At 50.3% G+C, this 13,465-nt stretch overlaps 7 protein-coding genes across 7 annotated transcripts; 6 read left to right on the forward strand and 1 right to left on the reverse strand.

Annotated features, from left to right (window-relative positions):
* Positions 1 to 556: 556 nt before the first annotated feature.
* Positions 557 to 1,279, forward strand: J4E85_009188 (uncharacterized protein; the record flags this gene model as incomplete). The annotated part of the gene is made up of 2 exons (XM_051473412.1): positions 557 to 684; positions 730 to 1,279. 2 exons carry the CDS (start codon positions 557 to 559, stop codon positions 1,277 to 1,279), a joined length of 678 nt encoding a protein of 225 aa, XP_051322617.1.
* A 327-nt stretch (positions 1,280 to 1,606) lies between these two features.
* On the forward strand, positions 1,607 to 2,309 carry J4E85_009189 (uncharacterized protein; the record flags this gene model as incomplete). Its single annotated transcript, XM_051473413.1, has 2 exons — positions 1,607 to 1,761; positions 1,814 to 2,309. 2 exons carry the CDS (start codon positions 1,607 to 1,609, stop codon positions 2,307 to 2,309), a joined length of 651 nt encoding a protein of 216 aa, XP_051322618.1.
* A 594-nt stretch (positions 2,310 to 2,903) lies between these two features.
* J4E85_009190 (uncharacterized protein) lies at positions 2,904 to 3,553 on the forward strand (the record flags this gene model as incomplete). The annotated part of the gene is made up of 2 exons (XM_051473414.1): positions 2,904 to 2,983; positions 3,034 to 3,553. The coding sequence occupies 2 exons, from the start codon at positions 2,904 to 2,906 to the stop codon at positions 3,551 to 3,553; spliced, it is 600 nt and encodes a 199-aa protein (XP_051322619.1).
* Positions 3,554 to 7,213: 3,660 nt separating this feature from the next.
* J4E85_009191 (uncharacterized protein) lies at positions 7,214 to 7,936 on the forward strand (the record flags this gene model as incomplete). Its single annotated transcript, XM_051473415.1, has 2 exons — positions 7,214 to 7,437; positions 7,489 to 7,936. The coding sequence occupies 2 exons, from the start codon at positions 7,214 to 7,216 to the stop codon at positions 7,934 to 7,936; spliced, it is 672 nt and encodes a 223-aa protein (XP_051322620.1).
* A 476-nt stretch (positions 7,937 to 8,412) lies between these two features.
* J4E85_009192 (uncharacterized protein) lies at positions 8,413 to 9,109 on the forward strand (the record flags this gene model as incomplete). The annotated part of the gene is made up of 3 exons (XM_051473416.1): positions 8,413 to 8,594; positions 8,650 to 9,035; positions 9,084 to 9,109. The coding sequence occupies 3 exons, from the start codon at positions 8,413 to 8,415 to the stop codon at positions 9,107 to 9,109; spliced, it is 594 nt and encodes a 197-aa protein (XP_051322621.1).
* A 197-nt stretch (positions 9,110 to 9,306) lies between these two features.
* J4E85_009193 (uncharacterized protein) lies at positions 9,307 to 11,403 on the reverse strand (the record flags this gene model as incomplete). Its single annotated transcript, XM_051473417.1, has 3 exons — positions 9,307 to 9,408; positions 9,531 to 10,607; positions 10,663 to 11,403. 3 exons carry the CDS (start codon positions 11,401 to 11,403, stop codon positions 9,307 to 9,309), a joined length of 1,920 nt encoding a protein of 639 aa, XP_051322622.1.
* Positions 11,404 to 12,107: 704 nt separating this feature from the next.
* J4E85_009194 (uncharacterized protein) lies at positions 12,108 to 12,485 on the forward strand (the record flags this gene model as incomplete). The annotated part of the gene is made up of 4 exons (XM_051473418.1): positions 12,108 to 12,236; positions 12,287 to 12,334; positions 12,397 to 12,407; positions 12,461 to 12,485. The coding sequence occupies 4 exons, from the start codon at positions 12,108 to 12,110 to the stop codon at positions 12,483 to 12,485; spliced, it is 213 nt and encodes a 70-aa protein (XP_051322623.1).
* Positions 12,486 to 13,465: the final 980 nt, after the last annotated feature.

The raw sequence follows: 13,465 nt of genomic DNA on the forward strand, positions 1-13,465 counted from the left end.
CTGACGCCAAGATGTACGATGGAGTACCTATGCACTTCGACATTGCCAACTTCGGTCCATCTGATTCCAAGAGGACGTGATGCGGAGTGGGTAATCGTCTTCTTCATGGGAGTGTTCTTGTACCTAGCAATATTGGCAGCTACGCATGATCGCTTGCTGCGAAAACTCAAATACTATTCATCTCCTTGCTTCTCGTAACATCTGCATGAGCATCTGAAGCTGGGGTGACGCCGCAAGAGTACGACTTCTTCATCTTTCTACTCAGCATGAGCGCATAGTCTTGCCTTGACTGCAGCTGTCAGCTCGGTACTGCTTTCGCATCTCAGATGAGTCGGTACTGTCCCTGAAGTAGTAATGTGATTGTATCTAGTAACGTCACCTGCTTGCAAGCGGTTACCGGATGTGGAAGCTGCGGCTCTTATGACGGCCGGCTCAGAACAGAAGTCACTCTCATCTTGATTGGTCAGCCTAGCTTGGGTGATCTTCTCGACACATTAGCTTCAGCTCTGCTACTCACTCTTACCCCTTTCCATCGAAATTACAACCTGAAGTCAACATGGCCAAGCGCAAGCGCCCACCGAGTCCTCCCGTTACCACGCGGTCTGCGAAAAAGGCAAGAGATGACAGGGCATCACGTCGCGCAGCTGCTCAAGATATTCGCGACCAAGCTCGTCGAGACCAAATGTAAGATGCAGCATTTGTTTGTGCAACACAGCTAACAGAATCTAGCACCACGCTCAATGCTGTCAACTCACCTCTTTTACGCCTCCCGGCTGAATTGAGGAACATGATCTTCACCCACGTCTATACCGGCATGAATTACGATTTTGACGGAATTGACGAAGGCTCTGAGACGAAGCCCTCCGATCGATACTGCCTAATAGCCGGCGACGGTCGATGGCTTGAGCAGCGGACACCGGACAAATTGCATCTCGCCTGTCGCCAGATGCACGCTGAAATGGCTCTGCTACCCTATTCACTTGGTAGATTCCATTTCGCGGTCGAAACTTCAGGATTCCAAGGGCTTTGGACCATGAAAGGGTTCTTGGGAAGGCGAACGAGTGAGCAGACCGATGCGATGGCTAACGTGCAGCTCTCTGAGTGGTCAAAAGCGTTGAAATGCTATTGGTACCAACGAAACACTGCTGCACACTGGGTTGCGAAGTTGGAAGTTCTCTCAGCCTCTGTCGCCAAGATGACCCCAATGGAACGCTCAAACTTCGATATCTCTTCTCTCGGACCGCGTGGTGGTCGGGCGACGCTTTCACAGACCGGATAATCGCTTATTTGATGAGAGTGTTCCTGTATCTATTCTCTGAGACGGATGTACGCTCTCCGGTTACTGCAATAACTCAAATTCCATCGTCTTGTTCACTTCATAAGTGCATATCGCCGATCTACAGCCGGCTGTTGGATCTGGAAGGTGAGGTGACCCCGTGTTTGAAACGGTCAACATACATCAGAATCTGCCTTTACCTCGTGTATCCAGCATGCAGCGTCCCCTCACCGATATATAAATAGCGTCAGCTCTCCCTCGTTCCTTCTCTCTTTACCTCTAACCATCACTTCTCTACTTCCATTCTTCAGATCCTACATACTCAATATCATGGACAGCGGCAAAAAGCGCGCTCTGTCGCCTTCAGCCGTCACCTTGGCTAAGAAGCAGAAGCTCGACGGGGATGCCAATGACAACCGTATAATTCGAGAGGCTATGGCTCGGATCCGTGCCCGGCATCGTTCTGAGACTGAGCGCGACGATATGTAAGAATCACATTCCTTGATCGGTGATTGTCTGACTAATCATGTCGTATAGCTACAAGTCCAACGCAACGGACTCCCCTCTACTCCGCCTCCCGGGTGAGATCAGGAACATGATCTTCGGTTGGGTCTTCCGCGGTGTCGAGTACGGTCTTAGCGACGCATATTGGACGCATGACAGCGTTGTCCGTATGCAGATCGAGAACACGTCCGGTTCCCACGCACTCCACGATGTGAAACTACTTCTTGTTTGTCGTCAGGTTCACGCTGAGACGGCTTTGCTTCCATACAATCTTGGATCATTTGGTATCCGGGGCGAGGACGAGTCCTGGGAATATTATGAATGGCTGCACGCACTTGAAAAATTCCTGAAGAGGAGGACAGAGGAGCAAATTGGCGCAATCTCACGTTTGAAATTCGATGAATATCGGGATGGCGCATCTCAATTTCCCGAGCTGATGGAGGAGACTGGGGCGTTCTGGGTCGCGAACTTGGCGGAGGCCTGGAAACACAAGCTGCTTTTGAGGCTCAACGCTTCTCTGGCGGCCTAATTCCTGGTCCTTAGATAAAAAGTGCGACACACGGAATGGCTGTGGTGTGATATTCTCCCGAAGAGTCATTGTGTTTCTTTTTCGATCATCAGCTTCTTTGCAGATGTAGTGGCTCAAATACTATCATGCTCATTAGTCTTCTTGCTTCGCATGATGTCATCAATAGTACTAAAAGTGAGTGAACGATGAGCATGCTACCTGTTCCACTTTGCGCACTCATACAGCGGTAAGGGTAAAGTAGCCGCCACGAATAGCTCTTAAGATATCTCGCTAACTTACCGCTAGTATGTAGCTCCCTTGCTATTCTTTGCTAACGTGGTGCTGAGACATCTTACTATTTGTGCTAACAGCTTGACAGAACTAGACAACCGTATGACGGCACGATATGCATGCTGCCCCGGTGTTCCTATTTGAAGTTCGCACTCACCTCGCATGGTCACCCAGCAACGACGACAGCGCGCCTGCCTCGTCCCAGCCTTGGCAAAGGCTCTAGCTCTCTCACTCTCGCGCTGCTCTCGCACTCTCGTTCCACTGCCACACTCCTCGACTCCTTCGACTGCACTCTCTCGACGCTCACCCACAAGGTCGCCATCAATGTCTTCAGCGTCCATGGGGGAAGAAGTGGTTTTCGCTCAAGAGCTAGAGAAACGCAAGCGTGCGCGGCTCGACAAACTGTGAGTCTCTCCATCGTTCAGTGCCAGTGCCATTACTGACGATGCGTTAGCACCGAGCTTAACGCTATCCAGTCTCCCCTCCTTCGTCTACCCGCCGAGATCAGAGACATGATCTACGTCTATGTCTTCCGTGATGAGATTTTCAGGCTTGAGAAGAAGTCGAAGTTGGACATTGAAGAGTGGCTACTCAGTGGAGGTGTCAGACCTGCACCCAATGCTACCGATCTGCATACCCAAAAGTACCCCGGAATGGCACTGCTGCTAGCTTGTCGTCAAACCCACCACGAAGCCGCCCTACATCCTTACAAGCTAGCAATATTCGATTTTGGTGTCTCTATCACCTCCGCCTATCGTAAAGTCGGTCCCAAGGAGATGGTAATGAAGTCCTTTCTGAAGGATAGAACGATGGCGCAGGCTGAGATTCTTGGCAGGATGCAGGTCTGTATGGGCGGAGGACTATTTGATATCCAGATTCAGAAAGCACGAGGGAACAAGAAGATGGAGGGCATGTGGACAGGAGATGCGGCGTACTGGGCTGCAGAGTTGGGCTGCCAGGAGTACTTCTCTTAGCCGTTCGGAAGCCATCTGCCGAGGCTTCGAGATCAGTTTCCAGCAAGACGCCGACGGTGGAGCTTGTGTTAGTAGTTGTACTGTCTCTTAAAACAATTGCATGCACTGAGCAAGGCTTCAGCAATACAGTCTTAATACTCTCCTTACTCTTTGTGCACACTGCCGCAGCCGATGTGCGACAATACACTGCTAGTGATAGTCGTGAGCCCTGCGGCAATAAGCCACTCGGGCGGCAGCGCAGTCGTTTGCAGTAACGCATTCTCAAAATGGCAATTGCTATGAAGTTCGCACTCACCTCGGTCACCCAGTAACCACAACACCAACGCGACTCCCCCATCACACCCCCGCACTGCTCCCACACGCACTGCCACTGCCACGACTCTCAGTTTCGTCTATTCTTTACTCACAGCGCTATCCCGCCACCAGCGTGTTCAGTCCTCGTAGGCAACGCGATGGCCGACGGGAGTCCCCACAAAGCCGCAGCGGAGGTGCACATTCTACAAGATGCTGCTCACCGCGACTCAATGTAAGACTACCCTTACTTACGTCCATTGGCTCTGTTACTGACTATCGACATTAGAACAAACCTCAACGCTACCCAGTCGCCGCTTCTCCGTCTTCCCGCTGAGATCCGAAACGCGATCTACACCTTCGTGTTCAGTGATCAAGTCTACAAATTTGATGTATGGCCCTACGACGATGACTATCGCTTTATGATAAGTCGCGCAGAGCGCCCGTGTTGTCTGGGTCTGCTCCTCACTTCCCGTCAAGTCCACCATGAGACTGCCCTGTTTCCCTACAAGTTCGCAACGTTCGATTTCGGAAAGAATGATGATTATCCTCGTCACGCGCGGGTATTTCTCGAGGATCGATCAGAAGCGCAGATTGAGGCACTTGGTCGACTGGTGATCTCATTTCCTGACGAGACATGGATTGGTACTGGAGCGTACTTCTTCGAGAGATTGGGTTGTGATGAGTTGCTCTGATGAGTAACCCTGATGAGAACCTCCCTTGAGGGGTTTTCAGTGATCTGGTACATCTTCTTAGTTTGTGGAAACTCATTTTGGGTGTGTAGCGGTGGAGAATGCCTGGTAATCAACGTAACGCAGGCAGGAGTGTTTCACCGCCTTCCAAGACCATCTCGTTGTGGTCGTTGATTTCTTTTACCTTCACAAGCAGGAAGCTTCAAAATGTGTACTACATGTGACCTTATGTCTCGACGTAATGACTGCATTAGCTGTGTAGGTTAGCTGAACAGATATTCTGCGAGGGTATAGCGGTACTCGACGCGTATGTCTGCAAAGATGCGACCAACGCTTCCATTATGACGCACCACCGCCACTGGTGGCCTTAATTGGAGTGAGTGGTTACCTGGATTCAGCGACCATAACAACGCGACTTCCTCACCGCTGTGTTTACGCCTTCCCTTCGATGCGCACCCCCCTCGCGCTCTCATCTACCCCCACAATTCTTAGACTCTTCTATCCGCCATCATAACGCTCCGTCACCAGCAATGTTCCGAACATCTTTTGGGATCGAGATGCTTCACCGGGCTCGCCGCAGGGCTCGTCTCAAGGCCGCGGCTCGCAAGCGGCTTCTTCGGCAACGCACTCGGCTCGACAACATGTAAGCCTCTCTTGCAATAATTAATTGGTCAATATGTGACTGATCTAGCAATCTAGTTCCAAGCGCAATGCTATACGCTCTCCTCTTCTCCGCCTTCCCGCCGAACTCAGAAACCTGGTGTATCACCACGTTTTCTGCGATGGAGTTGCTAAGCTGGACGAAGGCTCCTGGTACTCTTACCAAGATGCTGTTTGGAAGTTGTCTGGCAACAACGGTTTCAAACTACTTAATGTCTCTCGTCAGGTTTACCAAGAAACCGCGCTCCTTCCATACAAACTCACCACATTCAAAATCGGCCTCAGTGGCACCTGGTGTTATGAGAAAAAGCGCAATGCGATCAAGGGGTTCTTGGACAGGAGATCGAAGGTTCAAATCGAGGTGCTGGGTAATCTAGAGTTTTGCTCATACCTCAAGGGATTTTCAGGCGTCAAGTTGATTGGGACTGATGCCTACTTGGTTGCATAATTGAGCGAAGTGGATTCTATTGGAATAATGACTGTGGAGAAGTCAGTTTAATAGACCCTTCGATTCCTGAATCGCGGGTGGGACTTGCTGGCCACGCTGTATGTATCTTTTCGGAGCGGTCTAAGTCGGGAGCAAGAACAGTCGTTTGCTTGATGCGTAGTCGACATAACTGGTCTATTTTACACTTTGCGGGCGGCTTAGGCACCCAGATAGGAAAGCGCATATGCCTGTATGCCGCCTTAGCAAGTCTTGTTCTACTCCTTCCCTTCTCCTACGCTAGTCCACTCCTATCGCGCTCACCCAACCTCCTCAGGGCCATCCGCCTCCTTCTTATACTATTACGCTCGCACATCCCTCATTGCCCCCAATGACGCGTTCCAAAGCTCTCACCCCGCCTCAAAAGCGCGCTGCGCTAGCTTCCACCGACGCACCAGGTACCAATGGGCAGCGTACCTTCGAAACTCGTGAAACGGAAGCTTCTCAGCATCCGGCCGTACACAATCGAATGTTCGTCCACAGTCGTGAACCTTCTGCGAAACTGATTGCTAACGACTTGTTGCAGTACCGAGCGTAACGCCGCAAGTTCTCCGCTCCTTCGTCTTCCCGCGGAACTCCGCAATATGATATACAGCCGCGTTTTCGATAATACCACCTACAACCTCTACAGAGGAGAGACCTTGCGTGCAGGCTCATTTAAAGAGACTAACCTGGGGCTGATTCTGGTATCACGTCAAGTTCACGCCGAGACTGCCTATCTTCCTTATGAGCTCAGCACATTTAGTGCCATTGTCTACAGCGCCAACAAGAAAGAATGGAAGCCCTATGTGAGGAAGTTTTTTGGCTAAGCGTTCCGAAGAACAGATCAATACTATGTCTTGTCTGACGCTACGCCGTTGGTCCCATGAAGAACAGGGATTCGCGATGGGGACTGGATTATACTGGGTCAAGAGGCTGAAGATCAAGAAATTCCGATTTATCGTGCGTCATCCATGAAGTATTTGCTAGTATTTACTGGATTTGACAGGCGAAGGTAGGAACAGTCAGAAAGTCCTCGTAGCAGTTGCTCCTCACAAATCAATTTGATGTGCATCCACACCGCTGTTCAGCATCAACCGTGTTTCATCTCTGAGCTATCACTGGCCGCACTGGAAGCTGGTAAGAGCAGTAACGTTCGTAACTGGTCAACTGCGTAGAAATGGTCGTTGAAGTCGAAAAGCGGTGTCATGCACGGCTCCTCTGACATGTGTATCATGAAGTTGGTAACTACACCTTGCAGTAAGACGCGGTAAGCAGAGCTGCTACATGGCAGGTGATGTATTTCTGTTTCTGCTGATGGGGTCTCAAGACATGGCGCAAGGCTGGTTGCAAGGTATGCATTTGGCATGACGCGTTCTCAACTGATCCGACCTGGCGTTCTTACTCAGTATGGTGGCCTAGCAACCGAGGTGCGTAGGTGTTTACATGTCGTCTTAGCGAGCTCTCGCGCACTCCACCACCTTGTAACTACACTGTTCTACTCACTTCACTCACTCAATTCCCAATATCGCCGTCGTTTCCACCCACGTCAACATGCCGTCTCGCAAGCGCTCAGCGAAGTCTCCAGCCCAGGCGCCCTCTTCCAACAAGCAGCGCGACGATAGGGCTCGCCAGAGAGCATCGGTCCGAGATCAAGCCCAGCACGGGCAGGATCTTCGCGATCAAGCTCGTCGTGATCAAGAGCTTCTTGATGGAACAGTCCGCAACAAGGCAATCGCCGCCAAAGGATTTCATCAGAAGAATCTTCTCAGCAGCATGTAAGTCCTCCGTTTCACAAGACATGTTCAATAATTAACGTATGGCTGCAGTACCGAATTCAATACGGCTTCCTCACCTTTCCTTCGTCTCCCTGCTGAGATCCGCAACATCGTTTACGACTACTTCTTCGAAGGTACCCGCTACCAGTTCGATCAACACGTGTTCAACGGCTGCTGTTATGATGGCGAAGGACCAGGCAACTATCTTGGATTGTTTCTCGCCTCCCGCCAACTTTACAACGAGACTTCATTGCTTCTCTACAAACTCAGCGTATTCAAATTTGATCTTGACGTCACTGAAGACTGCCCGTATGGGGAATACGACCCAGATTGCGAGTATGGGCATTGCATTGCACTGAGAGATTTCCTGCGTGGTAGATCCGCAAAGCAGATGGAAGCAATCGCTAAGATTGAAGTCACTGTGAGTTATACGGGTGACATAATCTCCAATGAGACGAGAACTGGGGGTGAATGGTCGAAGGAATTGCGTGAGTGGTGATTCGGAAGAGTCCTTGTTGAAGAACAAGCTACTTGGTCTTATGTGAACGACATGAATCGGATCTTTCCCTGTGCTATTCTGCCAGGACAAGAGAGCGACCGTCTGTTAAGATCGAATCATGTATACTACAGCCTCAGGAGACTTCTTCGAACCAGTTATTTGGCGGCAGATTAGTCGATCAATACACGCCACATACACTCCATCCGCTTGAATCAATTTTCCGCGAATAGCGCAAGTTCTTATGTCAGCCCTACTTCTCGTCCGTGGAATTTCAACTTTGTGGGCGTGTAATGGATCTCGGAAGTTCTGAGTGGCCCATCCCGCTCTGCATCAGTACAGTACCATGGGTTGGAGTGGATAGGAACCAAGTATAGAGCCATCACGCATTCTATTGCATCTTGTGAAGTTTCCTTCATCCCCCCGTTCAACGACGCCATTCTTAACATTATTGACACCTCAACAGCATACCTACCGTCATGGCGCCTCGGAAGCGCGTACAAAAGCCTTGTGCCGACGCACCATCTAACGAAAAGAAGACGCGCGATATCCGAGCTCAACGCAGGGAAGCAGTGCGCGAAAAGATCCTTCGCGAAAAGGTTCTCCCAAATGAAGTTCCTCGCGAGGACGTTCCTCAAGGCCAAGCTCGCCGCGATAAGATGTATGCATGCCAGTTTCCTATGTAATCAAGATGGTCAACTAAGAAGACATTGTAGCACTCAACTCAACGCTCTCAACTCACCCCTCCTTCGCCTGCCGGCCGAAATCAGGAACGTCATCTTCGTTTACGTCTTCACCGGCATGGAGTATACATTTGACGAATACTGCTGGGAGGATCCCGAGACTCAGTGCCTGGACTCGTTCGACCAATGTAATCTGGGTCTCATCGCTGCGTCGCGCCAACTCCATGCCGAGACAGGCCTCCTCCCGTATGAGCTCGGCTTCTTCAGTTTCGAGTTCAGGGTTTCCAAGGGCAAATGGTCATACTCTGTGGAGAGGTTTATGGAGAACAGAACCAGGGAACAAGAGCTGGTTATGGACGATAAGAACATGGTGGTTTGCCAACTCGGTAAGCAGGCAGGAGGTGATCGTTACTATCATGGTAAGTCGGCTTGGGATAATCCATATCTTGTTACAGGAAGATGAACAGGGTGTCTATGGGAAGGCGTTGCTTAGAAAATAAGTAGAAGAGTGAACTGGATGAAGCTGAAGGTAGCATTGCGATACCTGTCAGACGCGATCTCGAAGGGATAATAGCAATGTCTGGAGAAGAAATGAACAAAGACGCGGTTTCTACTCAGCCCTCCATGTTGATACATCCCGGGGTGAAAATACGCAAAGCTACAGTACAATGCAAACCTTCCGTACTTCATCTAGGCGCCGACGCTCTCCGTTTCTCGTTCTCTTTCAGATGTGGAGCCCTTGTAGGGTCTGAGCTTGTATGTTCCACTGGATGAATGGTGATACTCGGTATCCTACTAAGTAAGTCGTCTCTTTCGTGATCGTGTTCGGGATCGTGATACTCAGTCGGACTTTGAGACACAGCACTTGTTGGGGCAGAAGACGCGCTGTCCGCAGTGGCAGCACCTATGTTCACATTTAGTGGCGGAGGTAAGCTATGGATTAGCCATTCTTCTCTCCCGGAGTGCATAGAATGCGCGATCTGGCTAAGCCCTAGTCGGATGTCGCTTGGGTCGAGTCGATTGCCGGGCTCCTTGACTACAATCCTTTTGATCAGATCGACGCACTGTGTCGTCCATATAACGTCTGCCGGGATACGCGTCGCTTTCTGAGCAGTGTCCGGTAGGCTGGAAAGATGCTTGATGAACTCAGGCTTGACATCCTTGGAAGTTTGATTATAAAACTTGGGGTCCGCCGGGATGCTCTTTTCGAGTGACTTGCGGAAGGATTTGACATGATGATGGTCTAGATTGACAGCGTAGGTGACGATCTCGGAAAGGACGCATCCAAAAGACCATACATCCGCACTCCTACAGTCCGCTTTTTGTGGAGTCTCCTGCTCCAATTCCGGTGCCGTGTACATACCCGGATCTCTCTCGGGTACGGCGTTGGACACAGATTTCTGTCTCTCGGTTCTGTGCGTCTTCTGTGAGTGTGAAGGAACCAACAAAGTGTTGTTTGCACCCAAGTATTTGCTGGGGCCCTCAGGTAATCTCTTGATTTTGATCACCGCGAGCCCGAAGTCAGCGAGTTTCCACTGTCCCACAGGGTATAGTTCATTCTTAGTGGTTGTTTCAGGATAGACCACTAGGATGTTCTCTGGTTTGATGTCGTTATGGGAGAGCGACGAATGTAGCTTGGTGGAGTAAAGCCGGTTATGCAGGTAGTCCAATGCGTCGGCGAGATTGACGCTTTCTGAAATCAGATCGCCAGGCCACATGTTGGCGGAACCTGTTCTTTCTGGTGTGGCTGTCGCGTGACGTTTCTTTCTCAGTCTGTGGCGCATCTTGGTCAGAAATACATTGAGGTCGTACGCGGCCAGTTCGTAAACAATGTGATAAATGTCATTCCGGTCTGACTTTTCGACCATCGTAACGAGATTGACCATGATCCGTGTATTATCACTAAGGCATTGACGTAGCTCCTTCAAGTTGTTGAACTCTCCTTGCTGTGCATCCTTTCCGGATAATGTCTTGACAGCAACAGCTCTGGGCTAATGCAAAGGTTAGCGACGCGTGGAACACTTCATTTAGGCGGCATTAACTTACTTCCACATTGGTGGTGCGATCTTGAAAGCGCAAAAATCCCTTCGCGACTGTTCGCTTGTTGACTTGTCCGAAGCCGCCTTCCCCTATCAATTTTGGTTCGTCGATCCAGGGAAGCCGCTCTTCGTTGTTCAGTACAAATTCATCCTCTTGCTCTGGGATTGGAATAGGACAAAACGCGAACTGGTTCTCGTGGAACATCGCCCCCTCAGATCTTCCCAAGAAGCCCTCTTGCTGCAGTGTTTTCAAGTGAAAAGGAAGGTTTTGATCCCGTCGATCCCTGTGCCCGACGAAAATTGCGCCAAACCGGTCCCAATGGCGGAAATTGATGCAGATCAAAATTGACATGATCTGTATCATCTCATCCATGAAATTGGTCCTGTCCCACTCCGGGTCATACCATGTTTGACTGATGTAGAACTTGCGGTGATGGTTTTGCGCCCATATCTTGCTAACAACTTCGGGAAGTATAATTTCCTCGCTTTTCTTGCCAACCATTCCGGCCTTTAGTACATCGAAGATGTCGTCTCTGATCGTGTCGATATCGACAGATTGCGGGTTCGCATGTAGAGTTCCATTGCTGGTGGCCCGAGTGTCGAACTGCTCTTCCGATTGTGCACGGGCGGAATCTGCGTCTGTGTGTTCAAGCTGGCGCTGATATTTTCGTGCCGTCGGGAAGGCTCTGGGTGCTACCCCCGCAAATATACTATGCTTCCGGTACAAGCGTGAGAAGCATTGGCCCATGATGGAAGTTGGCGAGGTAGTACAGGCTACAGTCGAGTAACGTCTTACGAACCTAATGCGTGGAAGCACTACATTCAGGGGAGGTGCGCTCTTTAGAAGTCATGGTTCCGGAGCCGTCAGCCTCAACGCACGCTCCGCTGCCATCTTGTCCTTTGCTCCGCAGTGCCGCGATGCCAAAGCCGTTGGACCCAATCACAAGCGGCCGTATAGATGTCAGATGCCACATTATCGCCCTCATTCATAGGCTTCGCCTCCACGATAACTTATGCATGAAGTGTGGTGTAGGACCGATATATATGATTGGCTGTGACTCGGCCTACAAGGCTCAATACGATGTTCGGGGCACGTCGTATGAACAGCAGCCGCCGGAAATGGCAGGCGCATCGCGGGCTGCTTGAGCTGAAAACGCCAGGAAAAAGCAATTATGCAGCCTGATGCGGGTCAGCCAATCGGCATCCACAGTCCTCCTGTTGCTTGCTGCAGCGACGTGCTTTCATGCCATGCACACTCGAAGCACATTTGACAGTACCTTCAGCAGATTGAGGCTCTGTTCGCCGTGTTTTGATATATATGCGCTCATTTGACTGTCCAACGTTAGTATGCAAGGCTGATTTCTCGAATAGTCAGCACTCCGAATCAGCCTCGCCTGATCATTCGCCAGACACATTGCCTACTGCCCTCTGAGCGCCGACCATAAATTTGATATGCCTCGTCAACCGGTACACAATGTTGTTGAAGAGAAGACTTCGGGATACATAACAAAAGAGAAGTTGGAAATCTTCTTGCACGACAGGTTCCCTGATGTCTCGCCTATGGATGAGTTTGCTATCGTAGTACGTCCCGCATGTCAAAGCGCATATACCTACGAGGCTGAGTGACCAAGGAAAAACGCAAGAAGTGGGAATTCTACGCACCTGAGGAGGTACCCGAGGTATGTGCATACGCATAGTCCGCCTTCGCAACCAACACGGATGCTGACTGCATGAAACACAGACAGCCCTCCGGTGAGCCTTCTCCAGAAGACACAAACTTCCAAAGTCCTGACTGACGTGTGTAGCGCTTTGAAGAAGAAGAATGTGTGATAGATGAAGGTGTCAGGCTACAGCCGCAGATTGGCTTGTTGGTGGTCTTGGCGCTACGTCATGAGTAGTTACGTAATTCACTGGACCCGGTCAATCTCCCAATCGCACTTTGCAAACCTTCACCGGTTTCGAACCAACACTTTTGGGAAATCGTGGCAGGAGAGCCTTGTTCCTCTAGATGAGATATGTGGTGGCACGTAGGCTTTCGATTACAACTATGAAACAAATCGTGTGGTCAGATTCAGAACAGCTGTCATATGACATGGCCTCGAGGAAGTTCGCAGTCCCGATAGGGGCAGAAAAAGGGAGGCAGACTTTGAGAAAGGTGGCGGGCCAGTCTGATGTTTTAGGAAGAAGCGATCAAGGCAGATAGTGACTTTGCGTGGAGACAAGGTCATCCCAAGCGTTCCTATTGGCCGCAGCAACCTGGAAAGGCGTACACTGCCTCAGCCTTGTGGGTGTTTGAGCTTATCTCTTTAGCCTGTGAGCGCCCCTCGACGAGTCTTACAACAACTCAATAGCTTTCACTCGGTCTTCTTACACAACCGCACATGGAGTTCGCTAGCAGGAATGAAGTTTTTGACGACTGGGAAGTGCCATTGCAGCGCATATGTGCCAACCAGGAACGGCTGTTTGATGACATGGGGCCGTTCCAGGTGCGCCTTCTCCGTATGGGTAAGCCAGTGTTCTCCACAAACATCTCAGTTAGGAGAAGCATGCTTATACAATGCAGATACACGGAAGAATGCAGTCTTGTGTCCGAAAGACTTGTTAGAGCTTGGAGACCACCTCCTAAAAACCAGTGACGATGACTATCGGATTCTGTACGTGACCAGTCTCTAAGACTTTATGATGAGGCTAACGCGAAGTAAAGTTCCTTTTGCCAGGAGTTCTCGTTGTCTCCCTTGATGAGCTCCAAGGAAGCGATGCTGACTGTAATGAAAAACTGGCAAATCTCCAGCATGTTTGTAGACGTCCTT

The sequence above is a fragment of the Alternaria conjuncta genome (genome assembly GCF_024043145.1).
Source record: "Alternaria conjuncta strain BMP 0040 chromosome Unknown scaffold_16, whole genome shotgun sequence".
In the NCBI taxonomy this organism is placed as follows: domain Eukaryota; kingdom Fungi; phylum Ascomycota; class Dothideomycetes; order Pleosporales; family Pleosporaceae; genus Alternaria; species Alternaria conjuncta.